We start from the raw sequence: 16,052 nt of genomic DNA, 5'->3' as shown, positions 1-16,052 counted from the left end.
TCTGGCACCTCAAAGTAAAGAAGTTTCTCCTCATATTCAGATGGAACCTCCTGTGCTTCAGTCTGTGCCTGTTGCCCCTCATCCTATCATTGGGCACCACTCAAAAGAGTCTGGTCCATCCTCTTGACACCCACCCTTGAGAGATTTATAAGCATAAGATCCCCTCTTAGGGGACCTTATTGTTACAAATCTGCTTAGAAATTCTGGAAATTTGAAAGCTAAAAACTGTGAGATACCATTGTCTTAATGGCAAATTTAAGTTTTAAAACCAAATGTGTTATCTTCATTACTTAGTTTTGCAAACCAAAAAGAACCTTCATATTCAGAGATTTCTGGGTATCTGGGTTTTCTGAAGGGGTCACTGCATATTGAAAATTGTGATTAATGTAATACTTTACTTTTGACAGTAGGAAAGTTAGTGTTTCGGAAAATAAGAGTTGTCTCCTACTGTGTGCCCTGTTTATCAGGCCATATTCCTTGTTCTTTCACTAAAAGAGTGGATGTTGTTCCTAGGATTCATGACTAGGATTTCATCCGGTTTCAGTGGCCTGCAAAATCTGTCCCTCTTTGTGTGTTGTAACTGTGTGAACTCCCTTATTTTCCTGTTATCACTTCTTTCAAAAAGGTAAATAAAATCAGAGGCATTGCATTTGTCTGTGTTTAATACCTCTTTCTGCTTTACTATTGCTGTGTTTTAAAGAAAATCATGATAGTTAGTTTCATAATTCTTTATGTCTTTATATCTACACTGAGTGTTATTTCGAGTTATATACCTGTATCTAACTAAGAATTGAATCTTTTCCTAGTTGTTGGATTTCCAGTACAAAGTTATCAAATCTGAAAACACACATCTAAAAGAGATGCTGGAAAACCAGGAGTGTAAAACTTGCATGGTAATTATTTTTTTTAATCTATGCAATATGCAGAACGGTTACTTATATTTACTGTAAATGTAGATTAAGATCATGGCAGATTTAGAGGTTTCTGGCTTGAGTAAAATAAATAAATAAAAATAGAGTATGTGATATAATCAAAACCAAGTGGTATTCACACACAGCCTCAAGGTGGGTATAGCTAGGCATAATTTTGACCTTAATTGTAGTAAACTAGAAGTAAGCTAATTTTTTCAGTAACTATCTAGGCAGTAAACAGGTTTTTGGAGCCTATTTTTTCTAAGTGACATCACTTACTTCAGAAAATATTTATTTTTAAACAGTCATCATTCTCACAGATACAAATATATATCCCTTTTTTACTGTTTTATGTCTTTGTTCATATGATATTTAAATAGTAGTGTAAAAAACTGACACATTTTGCCCCCACCCAGCGTATTTTCAGACTTTAGTATTTATTTCTCTCCAAATAGGGGATATTTAAAGTTCAATTCATAAAAAGTGTGCATAATATCATGTAGAACTATAGTTTATATGGACATAATAAATATTATATATGCTGCCTTCCACAATAAGCTTCCAAACGTCCCTTGTTTACAGAACATCTGCAGTTATTGTATCTATCTCTAGGAAAAAAACGCTGAAATGTTGCTTGTAAATACTGCTGTAAATACATCGGGGGGGGGATTTGTGGCCTATTAATTGTCTTACTGTAGACTGACAAATGCATGAAAGAATGTCAAATTTTTCCACACCCTTAAAATAACATATATGTCTATCAGTGATGTATTACTTATACATACATGTACAATATTATGGCTATATGTACATATGATATATTACTGTGGAAACATGGATGTGCGTATGAATGTCTAGCTCTTCTCTACAGTGATGTTCTTCATGAAGATTGAGAAAAGCTGTGGGACAAGAATCCTTGCAGATATCACATTTGCTAAATTTTAACAGTAAAATCCAGTTACTAGATATACCAAGGTCACTACACATACCAATGCATTTGTGGACTTTTTTTTCCTACTTTACATTAAAGATTGTGAGATATTTGATATTAAGATTGCAGGGACTGGAGAGATTTTTACGGACGTGTTTGTACAGTACAGCAGAGCCCTCAAACTGGTGCCAGCCTTGGTCAGTTTGGTGTAATGCACCATCAGGCAGAGTTACTTGTTCAGATTCCAAAGGTAATGTAGCTGTGCTGCCTCAGTTTTGGCATTCGTGCCATTGTAACTGCACTGCTGATCCTAGAGCTATTAGTGGGAGGGTGATTTAGCACCATCCTCCTTCCTCCGTTCTGCCACTCCTCTCCATTTGGGAAACAGCTGAGGCCCTGCCCCCCGCCCTTACATAAAATATTAAATTTTCTTATACTTTCTGGCACTTCCATGCCAGCTTGGATCATAAATTTCCCCTAAAATTAACTAAGCAAGGCAAGGTATGTATCAAGAGATGACATCAGACCAGTTAGAATCATAGAATCATAGAATGTCCTGACTTGGAAGGCACTCACAGGGATCATCGAGTCCAACTCCTGTCCCTGCACAGGACAACCCCACAGTTCACACCACGTGTCTGAGGGTGTTGTCCAATCTCTTCTTGAACACTGTCAGGCCTGGGGCTGTGACACCTCCCTGGGAGGCACTGCACAGAATAGACAAGCTTTCAGGTGCAGGAGCCCAGTGATGCTATCAGTATACCAAACCAAACCCTTAATACTCATGAATTGCTGGGTTCCAAAAGAATAAGGTAAATCTAGAAATATCTGAAAGCACAACTTAATGAAAGGTAAAGGGTTTTAGTCTTTTGTGTGTAATCTAATAAATCTGTTGAGAATTTTCTGTATACAGTATCCTGTTGCAAATGCATTTACACAGTGCAGTGCAGAATACTGCAGAGAGGTAGCTCCCAATGAGCTAGCTCAGGTGTGGATCAGAGGCTTCATGGAACAAGTGACGGGACAAAAAAGGAATGAAGTATCCTGGCTAATTAACCTCCAGAGCTGATCTCCCTCTTCCCCTCTGGATCTCTTGGTGGATGGGCCTCGTTAGCCCTGGTCACAGAACATGTGCTCCTTGTACTTGTGGTATTTTGGCTTGTATCCCATGTGGGCTAACCCAGCCGAGAAGCAGGGTTTAGCAATACAGACCAGGAGCTCTACTTTACTGCTTCTGAAACTGAAGGTGATTGTATCTTGACACGGATATTAAATTGTGCCTGTAGACATACCTTGTATCTAGTATAGTAATGAACTCCTACAATTTTTCCTGTTAATTTCGGTGGAATTGTTACTGGAGGGAGCAATACAGTCTGCAGCTATAGCTGTTATGGTTGCTTTTATGTCATAAGTTTTACAAAGCAAGCAATGAATTTTCAACAATAATATTTTGAATGCATGTTTGTTGAGAAATTTTAATTTGTTTTATTGTGTTATGGAGGCTGTTATCCCTTCTTTTCGTTCATCTACAGTGTTTTCTTTTCTGGAGGCAATTCTCTTGGTTTGCTCTAAGTGCTGCATGATTATATACGGCAGCTAGGTCTTTCTTCAGCATAGAACATTGTTTTGTGTTTGCATGTTAAAAATACTAACATGTATTGTGGAAAAAAATAACTATTTAATGATGGTTGTATCTCCTTCCACAGACTATAGATTTATCTAACAAAGAGCATGGAAATTTCACAGCTTCCGTTCCCAAACTGGAACGTGAGAATGTAAGATTACAAAATAGTCTTGTTAAACTACAAAATGACACAGAAACATCGATACTGGCTCATATGGATACATTTAGAGAAACACAGAACAGCTGCCAAACCCATTCAAAGATGCAAGAAAAAGAAAAGAGGTAATATTTAGATTGTACATGTATATGAAATTTCCTGTAAGTTTTTTGGAAGCATCTAACTGGGCCAACCTGTTAAGCTTTTTTTCTGTTTCTGTTAATTCAGAACTCCCAGCAACATAAATATCAGACCTAGTTAGTATATTTGTAAGAATTTCCTACATTTTTCTGAGTGGCTAACTGAATTTGGCAATAAATGGAGTCCCAGAAATGTTTAATCATTATTTCAATATTTGTCACATGAAACAAAAAACTTTTTATTTGCTGCTTAAGTTATTCTTAGTTCCAGGTTTTGCAAAACAGGACGGAATGTATTTTTACTGCCAAATAAAAACAAGACAAGGAAAGGATATAAAAACCAACATGAGAGGTAAACTGCTTCACAGGAGGTTATCTTAATAAGCAGTTTGAACCACAGCTCCTGCTGAAAAGCTTTGTGTCCCACCAGTTTCATTTGCTGGAAGTTTCATTAAATATATTTTAATGCCTTGTCTAGTTTTGGTGTTCTTGGGTGACCTGATTTTTAAAAGAAACATAATTTCAGATGGCCTGAATAAATCATTACTACAATAAACTCCTTGCTAGGAAAAAATAGTGAGACTTAAGAATATGCAGGCTCATAGAAAACATACTGTAGTGATGACTTCCTTCTTAATTCCTTTTATTCAGTGAAGCACTGAATTACATTCAAATATGTTATAATCATGGCGTTGCGTTAATAAAAAATCAAACTCCCCGCTAAACAATATTTCACAGTACAGGAGAGTAAAAATTAAGAGGAATCTAAGTATTTTGATCATTCGTAATGAAGAACTTACTCGATAGTGCAAATGTAAAACAGTTTTGTGAAAGAAAGATTAAATAATTGGAGCTAAAATTGTACAGGTTAAGATTTCAAACTCATAATGTGATGTTTTGTGTTAGAAGTGTTATTCATGTTTATGTAGATATATACATTATACGTGTGTATGTATACACATATATATCTATGTATATACATAATACACACACACGTATAAATAGAAGTGGCAGGTATGGCTGTTTTCCTAAAGTTTGAAATTATAGGTTTGGCTGAAACAAACATTTACAAACCAAGATACAGATTATTCTGCACATGGAGGTCTCATATTTTCACCAAAAATTGGCCAGCGCAATTTTTGCCCGTGCTTCCAGTAAGAAAAAGGATGGCTTTTTCCCATTTTCTCGGGAATTACACTTGCTGTACATGAGGAACTGTGACATGTCATTAATGAGAATTTAAGTGTAAGAGACAATAGAACTGTGCATGTAATCTGCAGGATTTTGACTTCATAGCCATTGAAGACCAATGTTAAATCAAAACTGGGAGAGATAAACCAGGGAGAGCAAACCTCTCACACGACAGAAATCTCAGCCACACTACTGAACACAATTTCTACTATGATTCTAATTAATCTGATGAAACAGATACATCGAGCCTGGTTTTCAGGATCTAAACCATGCATTTGATTTCCTAAATTAAAAGCTATTTAGCTAAATAAATACATACGCAGATTTCAAATAAATGCGCAAATTCCACAAATACTGCATGTACAGATCAGCCAACCAGTCCTTGTAAGGTCGGGCCCCCTCTGTACTCTCTGTTCCCAAACATGGAACTACCTCAAGATTTTCTCAGAAAACTAAGATTTTCAGCCATTGAAGGTATGCAGATAAACCAGGCAATTGATGTTGGTTGAGTTAAACTCTGGAGTATGTTTTATTTTATTGTGAGCATAAACCATGTTATTTCTACTTTAATTTGCAGTTCTGTTTCCATGGTAATTATCACACTGGAGAAAGGGGGGGAAAAAAAAAGTAAAAAAAAATAGAAAACGTGTTTGTGCAGGGGGGAGTGTTTGTGGTTTAAGTAATAATCTTCAGAAGCTGTACTTTTTGTTTTTCCTATTTGCATCCAGTAACCTAGAAAGGTTTGCAAAATGAAAAAAAAAGTCTTCAACCAAATATATTCTAGAATATTTTTCAGTCATGTCTCACAACCAGTACTAGAATCATAGGCATTGGCACAGTCATTAGATCGGAGACCTCTAGGGAAAATATAGGAAATTGCAGGAAGTTGTATTGGTGATTTAGAACGAGGCGTGATTTCTTCTTTCTTTAAGGACACAGTGAATTTCTAAATATTACAAAGTAAGATATGCAGGAGTGGCATCTTTTTGCTAAGAAAGGCTGTGGCCACATGCCACCAATAACCACTTCAATTAGTTACTGGTTTCATATATGATAATTGACTTACTCCTAATTGCCATTTACCTAAGCTTTCCCCACCCTCGAGATTTCAATCCTTTATTTAGACCTTGGCCACACGCAGTCGATTTTCATTTTTGCAGGGTTGAAGAGGGCTTGTTCTGATGAAGCTGGTGTGTTTAGCCTGTTTCTTCCAAAATTAAAACATGCATGTGAGTTCCCAAATGAAAGGCTGCTTATTTACCATAAAAATATACATGAAATAGGTAATTGCTCAAGCCAAAGTGCAGTTTTATCATGTGGTAAAAGCAAGGGGTAAAGGCTAGGACAGAATGCCTACTCAAGCATCGCTTCAAGGGTCTGTGTTGATAATGAAATATCTGTCTTCAGGAGGTTCTCATGACCTTTTGGAGGTCCCACGCTCCCAGTCACACTCACCACCATATCAGTTATTGTAATGGATAAACTGGAAGCTGTTAAAACAGTCTGTGCAGGAAAACACATTTTAACCATTTTTTAAATCAAGCCTGCAGTCGCACTTGCAAGGCAAAAGCAACAGCACAAATTCTGAAGACATTCTGGTCGTTAAAGACCTGTAGGGTTTTTTTCTCAAGACCAGGTACGTCAACTAGCACAAGCTGTGTAAGGAGTTTGTTTTACGCCAGACGCCATTGATTGCATAGGGACCAGGCTGATTTTATACATGACTCTGGAGAAATTGATCCTATCTATAAAAATTCCATTTGTGAGGACATTGTTCTTTCACTCTTGTCCCATATGTCGCCATGTCAACAGTGATATTATTTTTGTGAAGTATGTTTATATGTTAAATGCTCTATGACAGGAAATCCACTGAAAGCTTAAGTTATTCAACGGCAGTTATTTTGTATTTGCATTGCCAATGTTAAAAAATGGCCTTTTTTTTTACAAATTTGCAGATATTTACCCACCTTTACATTTGTATTCAAACTAGACCTCCATTCTTAGATATTATTTTGAACTGAACTTGCAGAAATTTAAACCCCAACTGTGAAGTCTGTCAGAAGTGAAGGCATAGTATCCATATCAAAGCACCTAAATATAGGTGTCATGTTTTTCCTAGATAGCAAACAGCCAAAGCAATCCTATGGATTACAGGAGGAAATGGAGTTTCTTTAAAAAATCAGTCCTTTTTTTCCAGGAGTGAGTGTCTGTTTTTACTATCTAAAAGCTACCATAACGGTAGGCATCCAAGTCTGAAAATTCTGATCTCAGTGAAGTAAGCTATAACATAACAGTAATAACTGTTATGAAATATATATAAATACATAGAGAAACAGTTCTGGGAAAAACAAACAAACAAACGAAACCCACAAAAAAACCCAAACAAACAAACAAAAACCAGATCACATAGACTTTACTGTGGGTTTACAGAGGAAATTACTTCCAAAAAGGTCAGAACATCAGATGAAAAAAAATCTGTGATTTTATTATTCATGCCATCTACCTTCAGTTGTGGCAGATTTTTCACTGTGCCCTTCATCCAAACAATAGATGGAATGGACTTCAAAAATAGGGGCGGATAAAAAAAGAAAAATGTGTTCTGTGCCCAAAGAGCAGAGTGTATTTATTTAAAGAAAGGCATGAAAGAAAGGAGAAAACTCTGCCTTAAAAAAAAAGGTAAACATTTTAGGTGATTTAGAAAACTGGAAAATTTGGTGAATATTCTCAGAGAGTTTTATGTTAGAATGTATAATAGTATTATAGTAATAATAATATTATACTATCATGATTATAATTTGCTTTTCTGTAGCATTCGGAGTGTCTCAATCACTACTTCTTTTATAACCAGAGAAAAATATGTTCTTCATTAGTTCTCTGAGTTGTTCTGCAGAGTCCATTCACGGAGCGCTCAGTTTCATGTTTCACAAGCAGGGTCCATTAAGACTGCACAGCCACTCTCTCCCAACACCAAATGTCTAAATTAAGATTAGAAAATGATGGTGTGATCTTCCTGCAGAAAACACTGTCCTTTCCCTGTGCTTGGCAAATTCTTTTTTTATTTGGGGGGAAAAGAAAAGCCTTTTCCTTGGATCTGAGCAGCACTGCATACTCTTTGATATTTATAATAATTACGTTTTAGTGGGTGAGAACTTGATTTTTAAAAGCTTTTATAGCTGCATTTCAAATTAGTAAAGTGTTTTAGGATATTTGCAATGACAGGATCTTCTTGAACAGCTATCATGTTTAAGTATATAGCAGTTACCTCCCAAGACTAAAATTTCGATTTTATCATAAGCACAGACCTCAGTACAATGAAAATTTTTCCTCGGTCAGCAATATTGTAACAGTAATGTAATGAAGTCTGATTTTTTTTTTGCATGTTTTGATATATAATACAAGTAAAGATACAATTGAAAATTAGTCTAATTCAGCAGACAAGCTACTCTTAAAATTCTCTGCTCTTATCAATGTGGTTTCAGAATTGTTCAGTTAACTGTCAGGAGAATAAGATGCTTTGAATGGAAGAAAATAGCTTTCTTTTTGTTTAAGGTGCTATTAACTGTAATAGTTTTGGCTTCACAGAGCTACAAATGAATACAAATATATGCTCTCACATCCATTCTGATCCCTGTAAGTGGGATACAAAAGTTATGGAACACCATAATAAAATACTTTAAAATTCTTTTGTGAGCATGAAGGTTTAACTTAAAAAGCATGTTCTGGTACATTTTTTTAAAAAGTGTATTTTAAAAATTTCTGTATTTCTCATGTTAATCTCCAATGTGTTAGCATTAAATCAATGGAGAAATTAGTAGTACAGTAAAAATGCAGGATCAAAGATTCCTGTACTATTTTTTTATTTAACTTATTTAAGCCTTTATTCTAAATTCTAGGTATTCAAACACAGTTGTTTAAGGTGATATTAGAAGAAAATTAGCTAATTATCCAACCACTAATAATAGGGGTTTTTCCCATCTCACTTATAATTTCATATTTCATTCCCTCTATTTCTGTGGCTAAATTCACTCTAGTTCCCCTCATACTGAAAGCCAAGTTACCAAGACACCGCCAGAGAGTGCTCACAACACTGCTTCCCCCAAAAAGCTAAATGGGTGGTAACCTTTGGAAATGGGTGTGTAACAAACACTTAAGGACTATTGGTATCTTCAATACCTGAAGCAAGTTTCTGTTTTATTTCTTGTCCTGCCACAGTTATAAGGCAAAGTTACTCAAGCTCCAGTGGAAGGGTTTAAATTAGTGTGATTTAAGTCACGGCTGAAGCAGACAGCGAATGCACACACAGGCATTTACAGTAACTTAGGTAAAAGGCTGGTAAATTGCTGCAACTTGGTAATGCTTAATCTTATGCCCGACTTGATGTACAAACAAATAAAATAAATAAAAAATAAATCTTTAAAAAACCCAAACCAACCAAACAAATGGAGAAAAAAGGCAAAAAAACCCAAACCAAACAAAAACAAACAAAAAAACCCCAACACCAAAACAACAACCTTGGCTTTGCTGTGATAGCTTGGTTTTGACTAGCTTTCATACTTTGATTTTTTTTTTCTCTCTTTTAGAACTTTCCAAAAGGAAGATGAATGGGAAATGGAACGCCAACAGACTGCTATGTTCAGACCCAGTGGTTACCACAGAAACTGTAGTCCTGCTTTATATGGCCAACGCAGTATCACCGGTTCAAAAAGTGATAGCACTTTATCTCCTTATGCACTTGACAGAGGTCATGAAAAGAAAATAGATGATAAATCTCCATCACCACCAACGGGGTATCCTTTGGGCTTTGGTGGGCTGTTTCCTGAAAAGAGCAGAACAGGCAGCTTGCTGAGCCCTGCTTACAATGCAGAAGAAAACAAATTATCCGTAAGTAACTGTTTTCCTATAACACACATATTCTCAAAGATCCATCTGTGGACCAAATGCAGCCTTGGAGAAGCCAAAAAGTAGATCACGCCTGTTATCTTTATTATTTATACAGTGCCAGCCCAGCAAAAATAGAAATACCTTATCCTAACATAAATCCTAACAAAGTTTTTCTGGAGATTAAACATCCCCTACTGGGCCATACCTCTGCACTAATAATGATGGTGATAATTACTTGCTCTTATGTGACTGCGAGAGAGATTTCTACATTTTAGCTCATTGCCTTCTATATTGGGGCACTCTGCTTCACATTGCCTTCTGCAAGGGCACTCTGCTTTAAGTGTATTTCCATAATGCCTGCAAACTTACTGCCTTAAGTGCTGTTATACAAATCAAGTTTCTACAGCATTCGATTGATGGATGAAATTAGAGGAATTGCAGCAACTGTTTTCTATGTGTTAGCTATTGTATTTGAGAAGAAAAAGAAATGATAAATGCTGCAATCCTTATTTTTCTTGAAATGAAAGAGTAATAGTGCAGCATTCTTTCTTTCACCCTTCATAGGCTGGAGATTACCAGCCTCCATGACAAGTGGGATAAATCCTATTTTGCTTAGGGCAACTTCTTGGGAAAAACTCTTCATATAATTCTTTGACTTTAGACCTCTCTTTAAATTTGAGCTTTATCTTCTTTCATAGTATCTTCTATTCTTCCTTAGGCCACCACTACAGGCCACTATTTTTTCCATTTGAAAAGTTGGTGCTCATTTTCCAGACCCCAACCCGTGCAGCCACAACATCAGTAAATAACAGAACTGAGAGATTAGTGAGGGTTGGAGTGTGGCTATCTCTGTCCAGCTGTGACAGGAGCATCTTTGTACCCAGCAGATCCTGAACTGCAGGCATGTGGCTTAACCTGCAGAGAGAGCAGAGGGAAGACTTCAGCGTTTACCAGGCGGAAACAATGGGCAATTTTCTTGTCACCTTAAGTAGGAGAGAAGAGGCATCATGACACCAACAATCATCTTCAAACAGCTTGTGGTTGTCATACTCCAGTTCTGCTCTCCACTTCAGAAATGGACACACATCCTTTCCTATTGGAGACGTGGCTGCTGGAAGACTTGTCTTCCCAGCCCAGAATGTCCCCACAGATGGACAGCACCGCAGTGGTGACCTGCCTGGGACACAGGGACTGCAGTGCAGCCCTTCCCTGACCGTGGGCCCGGCAGCTGTGTCCCGGGAGTCAGAGAACAGGGAGAGAAGCACATAGTCCTGGGTGTTTGACCTCAGTTCCATTTTTCTATTCTTATGCTTCACAGGAATTTTAAGTAAATGGCTGTTGGTTTCTCATGGTTTGGGAGTCTTCCTCTTGAAACTGCTAATTGTGAAAAGAGTGGTCTGAACATTTTCAGGAGATTCCAATAAACACCAGTTCTCCTTCTCTCTTCTGTCAGAAGTGTAAGACAGAAACACCTGACCACAAAGCTTCTGTTTCCAGCCAGCCCAGGGAAAAATGTCCATTCTGAGACACTCCTGCAAGCTGCAGGGAAACTATTTCCCAGCTGGCACTAAGGACAGGGTCGATGCCAAGACAGTTGACGAGATTATAAGGAAAACACTTTCCAGCTGGTGTGTGGGCAAAGTACATAATGAAACTATTAAGCAAGAGATAATTCTCATGCAGTGTTTAAGTCCAAATCAGTGGCATTGAAGCAGGTACAGGTTCAGAAGATCGCCAAAATTAAATCAGCACTCAGGCTGCCATTGGATACCACGGCTTTACTGCCGAGATGATTCAACAGCCTGTTGCTCTAGAGCTCTGTGTTCAAATGGAAAGTCATTGCATTGAGGAAAAAAAGGAAAGAAATATACAATATGTTCTAAACACAGTTCTTTCAGGACTGATGTTTCACCTAAGTGAAATCTCCAGTATGTTCAAAACTTTTGAAGATGTTATAAAGGACCATTTTTCTGAAGAATATTTGTAGCACCAATTGAAAACATCAGAATTGTGGGTAATGTCCTGATACCTACCAGAATTACCCTGTTGGTATTTAGGGAAGAGAAAAAATAGTCTCTAATGTTTTAGACAAAGACTTCTATCTCTCCTCCTGGTAGAAAGTCTTCAGACAACCTTAGTAAATATTCCACTGCAACCTCTGTCCTTTCATGTTCCTAATTAGAGGTTACATGTGTAGAAAAAGGCACTCCTGCCTTAGAGTAAACCAGAAAGCTCAGCTGAGATTCACTGGAAATTCCCATAACCCCAAAAATTATTGTTTCAAAGCTTTTCAAATCTATGGAGATACTCATTCTCTGAACAGCACTTTGGGGTGTGTTCTCTTTCTGAAATAAACAACTTCAGAAAATAGGTGCCTGATCCATTCCCAGACTCTGGAAAGGCTATTCCATAGAACAGTCCAATGTCCAGCTTCAAGTTTAATCTTTCCCACAGAAAACAAATAGATAGGTAGGTAGAATAAGCAATAAGATTATCTGCCCCTTCAAAGTAGTCCATTTCTGCACAATTTCCTTATTTCAGCTGGAGTAAGCAGTTATGTACATTGTGCTTCCCAGTGTGGATGTTTAACTTGTAGCCACAAATACCTTCTCATGTTTCTCTTCAGATGATGGACAGTGTCTGTTCTTGCTTTTGAGACTTGGATAGACAAGAAAGGCTTAGGCCGTAGCAAGGAAAATTTAAATTTAGTTAAATTAGTCCTTGCTTAAGGAGAAGACATATTTAGCACATATTTCATATGTGCAAATGTACATCTCTGTGAGGTGCACTTCTATGTTTCCAGCAAATGATGAGACAAAAAAGAGATTCTCATTACTGGTCTACACCAAAGAAATGTGGGATCTGCTGATACTGTAGAAATGAAAAACTAGAGTCCTTGTTGCCTAACTACTTAAACACGTTAAGTTGAAAACTTACCGACAAACCCATTTCTATCCAGCTCCAGTTAGAAAACTGAAAGATAAAGAAGTGTTATCTGAGGAAAAGAAATTCAGAACTAGGGACCATGAATCTCATCTGAGACGTGGATTAAAACAGTTTCTTGATGGTTTTTCTTCCTCAGGCACTGAAAATAAAGACAATAAAGAACATAGTGAAAGAACAGACCAGAGGCTTGGAAAGCAAAGCTTAGTTGCTGACAAGAAATGTTGCCTTTTAGACCTGTTTAGATACATAAGTTCTCAGTGCATAAAAACAGTGCATTAGGGACCTATCTAAAATGATAGTGATGTCTGACCCTCAGGTAAGGAGCTGTAGGGGACCATGATCTGCTTATTCTAAGTAATAAACATTCTTCTCTCAACTCTGAGGAAATTCAGAAATGTCTCATTTGGAGTTTACAGTGTATTTCAAGAAGAAAACACATCAAAGTAAGTACTGGTTGAAGCAAAGGACACTAGCATTTTCGGAAGATAGCTTGATTGTGAGGCCAGTATGTTTCTAATGACAAGTCAGCAATTGTAGACATTGTTATAATGAATCTCTGAGAATCTCTCATAACTTGATATAACGTTTCTGAAGACTAGCACTCTGCTGTCCATATGGAAAAGCCCAACATGACTTTTTTTTCTCTGTGTGATGACACCTATTAAATTCCTGTTTCAGATTCACATTTCCCCAGTTTCTTACATTTCTCACTGGAATTATTTTATTTGCTCAGTATTGAATGAGTGATTTCACAGCTGGTATTCAGTAAGCGAAGCACATGCTGATTCTTTACGTAAAGCCTCCAGATCCGGTGTCTTCTTCATAATACAAAAGCCTTCCTCAAATACTTCAAAATACTACTGCCAATTCTATCACTGAATCCAAATGTCACCAGGAGATATATTTGTGACCTAGCCCATGAAGGAATCAAGGTGCATGTAGCCATGGCATTCAAAATCTCAGGAGCAACTCTTCATATGTAAACAATGATGATTTGTGGATGGGAAATCATGTTGTGTTCATGAGGAAAACTAGAAGGCAGGTGATCTTCCCCCAGAGTTTCTCAGACATTGGAAAATTAACGTTCTTTCTTATCCCTGCTAGTGTAGGGATTGACAGAAGAGTGTGCTGGCACAAAGTGATCCAACACCTTTGGGTTCCTTATTCCTATGTGGCAAATGAAGTCACTTTTTCTTCCCTCCTGTGTTAAAACACTAATTTGGAGGGACCGAGAAAAGGAAGATTCTGCTTTATCTGTGAATTTCATTTTAGGAGCCCTATACATCAGAAAGCCTGCCTCACTCTAGAACGATGGTATTACATTCAGAATTTATTTCCAGCTATCGCTTACTTGCTGTACTTTGAAAAGAAAAGGGGTTTCCTATAGGAAATCTCTCCATTTCATCTCAAGGTCTGCTGCAGAGTTTGACTAGAATAGTGCTGTAAAGCATTTCTCTAGCTAGAATCTTTTGGCTGCTAAAGGGCAGTTTTAAACCAGGCTGAAAGCAAAGACCAAATCTGCCTCCAGCTGCTGTGGAAATAGGGAATACCCCACTCTGATACAATGGAGTCTAGAATAAAAATTTACAGGTGTAATAGTATTGGCCTTTTCCACAAAACTTCTGAATATTTAAATAATTTGAAGGCATTCCTATTTGACATGCTGAGAGATAAACTCTCCTTTTTACATTCTAGGAAAAACAAACCCAGAGATTCTAGACTAAAACTGCAATCAGTTATTAAAACTATTTAACATGTGGTGTAACGGAGATAATAAATGTCGATCATCTTTCTCAATATATGATCATATAAAACGGAAAATTACCTTTCTCTTACTCAGTGTTACAGGTCCTATACTAAGGTTTTTCTCAGTTGACTTAGAAATTCATGTCATAAAATCATATTTATCTATACAAATAAACATTGAATTCATAAGCACAATATCTTTAGGCAAAGAAGAATTTACTCATGTTTCCTTTGATAAACACATTCCAATGAATGCATCTTAAGTATTAGCAAAAAGAATTAAAAAAATTGCTTCTTAAAAATTTAGAGCTTTTTCCAGCAAAGAATTATTCCTGTCCTTTGCTTTATACAACTCGGCATCCCATGACAGCCATTCGAAGACCAATTTTGATATGGTTTATCTCTCAGTCTACTAAGTGTTCATGAAATGGAAAGAAGATTTTTCAGTGAACTACTTGCAGCAAATAAAATTTAGTACATTTCACAGAATATCAGGGCTTGAAGTTGATAGCACTGAAATGAGCTTAGGTTGGTTTTCTTCCTTTCCTCAGAAAGCATCTCATCACAGAAGCAGAGAGCTAAAATTACACAGGCAATCAGCAGCACCCAACGCTGCTTGTATTCTGTAGTTCCAAAAACCAGATTATCATCCTCTGTCCTGGTCTAAATTATACAAATGATGAACATAACCTTTAGTTGAGCCAAAGATTTTGGAGGTTGTGAAGCAGCTAGATTCTGTCTAATGGGACATTTACATTTTAAATGGCAAATCTCCATCCTAATGCTGTAAATATCACAGGTATTCAAACATCACGTTCACATTATGCTATTTAGGCACCTGAACGCCTTCAAAAATGTGTGCCCAAATTCATGTTTTCTTAACGAAATATAAAGTGTTATAGCATTATTAACTCCTATAAGTTGTTTTTCAAATCTGAAATTCGATAATGCAAACATGTTGTAGTACTTGCTGGTTTTTACTAATCATGATTTTCTCTTCATTGCTCAGTCTCCGTCCGAGATGTCCTTCCTTGCAATGACAGAAAAGTTCCTTCAAGAGGAAGAGAAGCACACAAGAGAGTTTGAAGAACTTTTAAATTCACACCTTGAAGAACTCCAAAGACATTCTGAACATACTCTAAAAAAATATGCCAGGATACAGCAAAACAGGCATAATTAAGCCAGCCATGCAATTAAGAAAATAAAACCAAGTAATCACCCATGAGTTTCGTAGAACTAAAATCAGTTAGCTGCTTAATGTATTGAGGCACATCGGCAATAGAATGTATTTTTAACACCAAGGTTTCTATAAGATAATCATTATCGTACGGATTTAGGTGTATTGTAACTTGACTGTATTACAAAACATCTTACTCTAAATATATTCTAAAATGTGCGGTTTGGTTTTGCATGGTTAAATTATGTGCAGCAGAGACCCCGTTGCAGCACTGTAAATTAAGAAAGATACTTTCAATTCTGTGATGTACAGAGGGCTAATAAGTGGAATTATTCCCTTGAAAATACA

The 16,052-nt window shown here is 36.9% G+C and overlaps 1 protein-coding gene across 1 annotated transcript in view; it reads left to right on the top strand.

Moving 5' to 3' along the window:
- DEUP1 (deuterosome assembly protein 1) overlaps nucleotides 1-15,707 on the top strand; it is a 43,936-nt gene extending 28,229 nt beyond the window's left edge. The window contains exons 10-13 of the mRNA XM_065658260.1: nucleotides 807-893; nucleotides 3,549-3,748; nucleotides 9,535-9,835; nucleotides 15,537-15,707. Coding sequence (XP_065514332.1) covers nucleotides 807-893; nucleotides 3,549-3,748; nucleotides 9,535-9,835; nucleotides 15,537-15,707 — 759 coding nt within the window. The remainder of the gene's footprint in view (nucleotides 1-806; nucleotides 894-3,548; nucleotides 3,749-9,534; nucleotides 9,836-15,536) is intronic.
- The last annotated feature ends 345 nt before the right edge of the window (nucleotides 15,708-16,052 follow it).

Source organism: Caloenas nicobarica, chromosome 1, assembly GCF_036013445.1.
Source record: "Caloenas nicobarica isolate bCalNic1 chromosome 1, bCalNic1.hap1, whole genome shotgun sequence".
NCBI lineage: Eukaryota > Metazoa > Chordata > Aves > Columbiformes > Columbidae > Caloenas > Caloenas nicobarica.
Note: the sequence above shows the minus strand (reverse complement) of the source record. Positions and strands in the feature narration are given on the sequence as shown.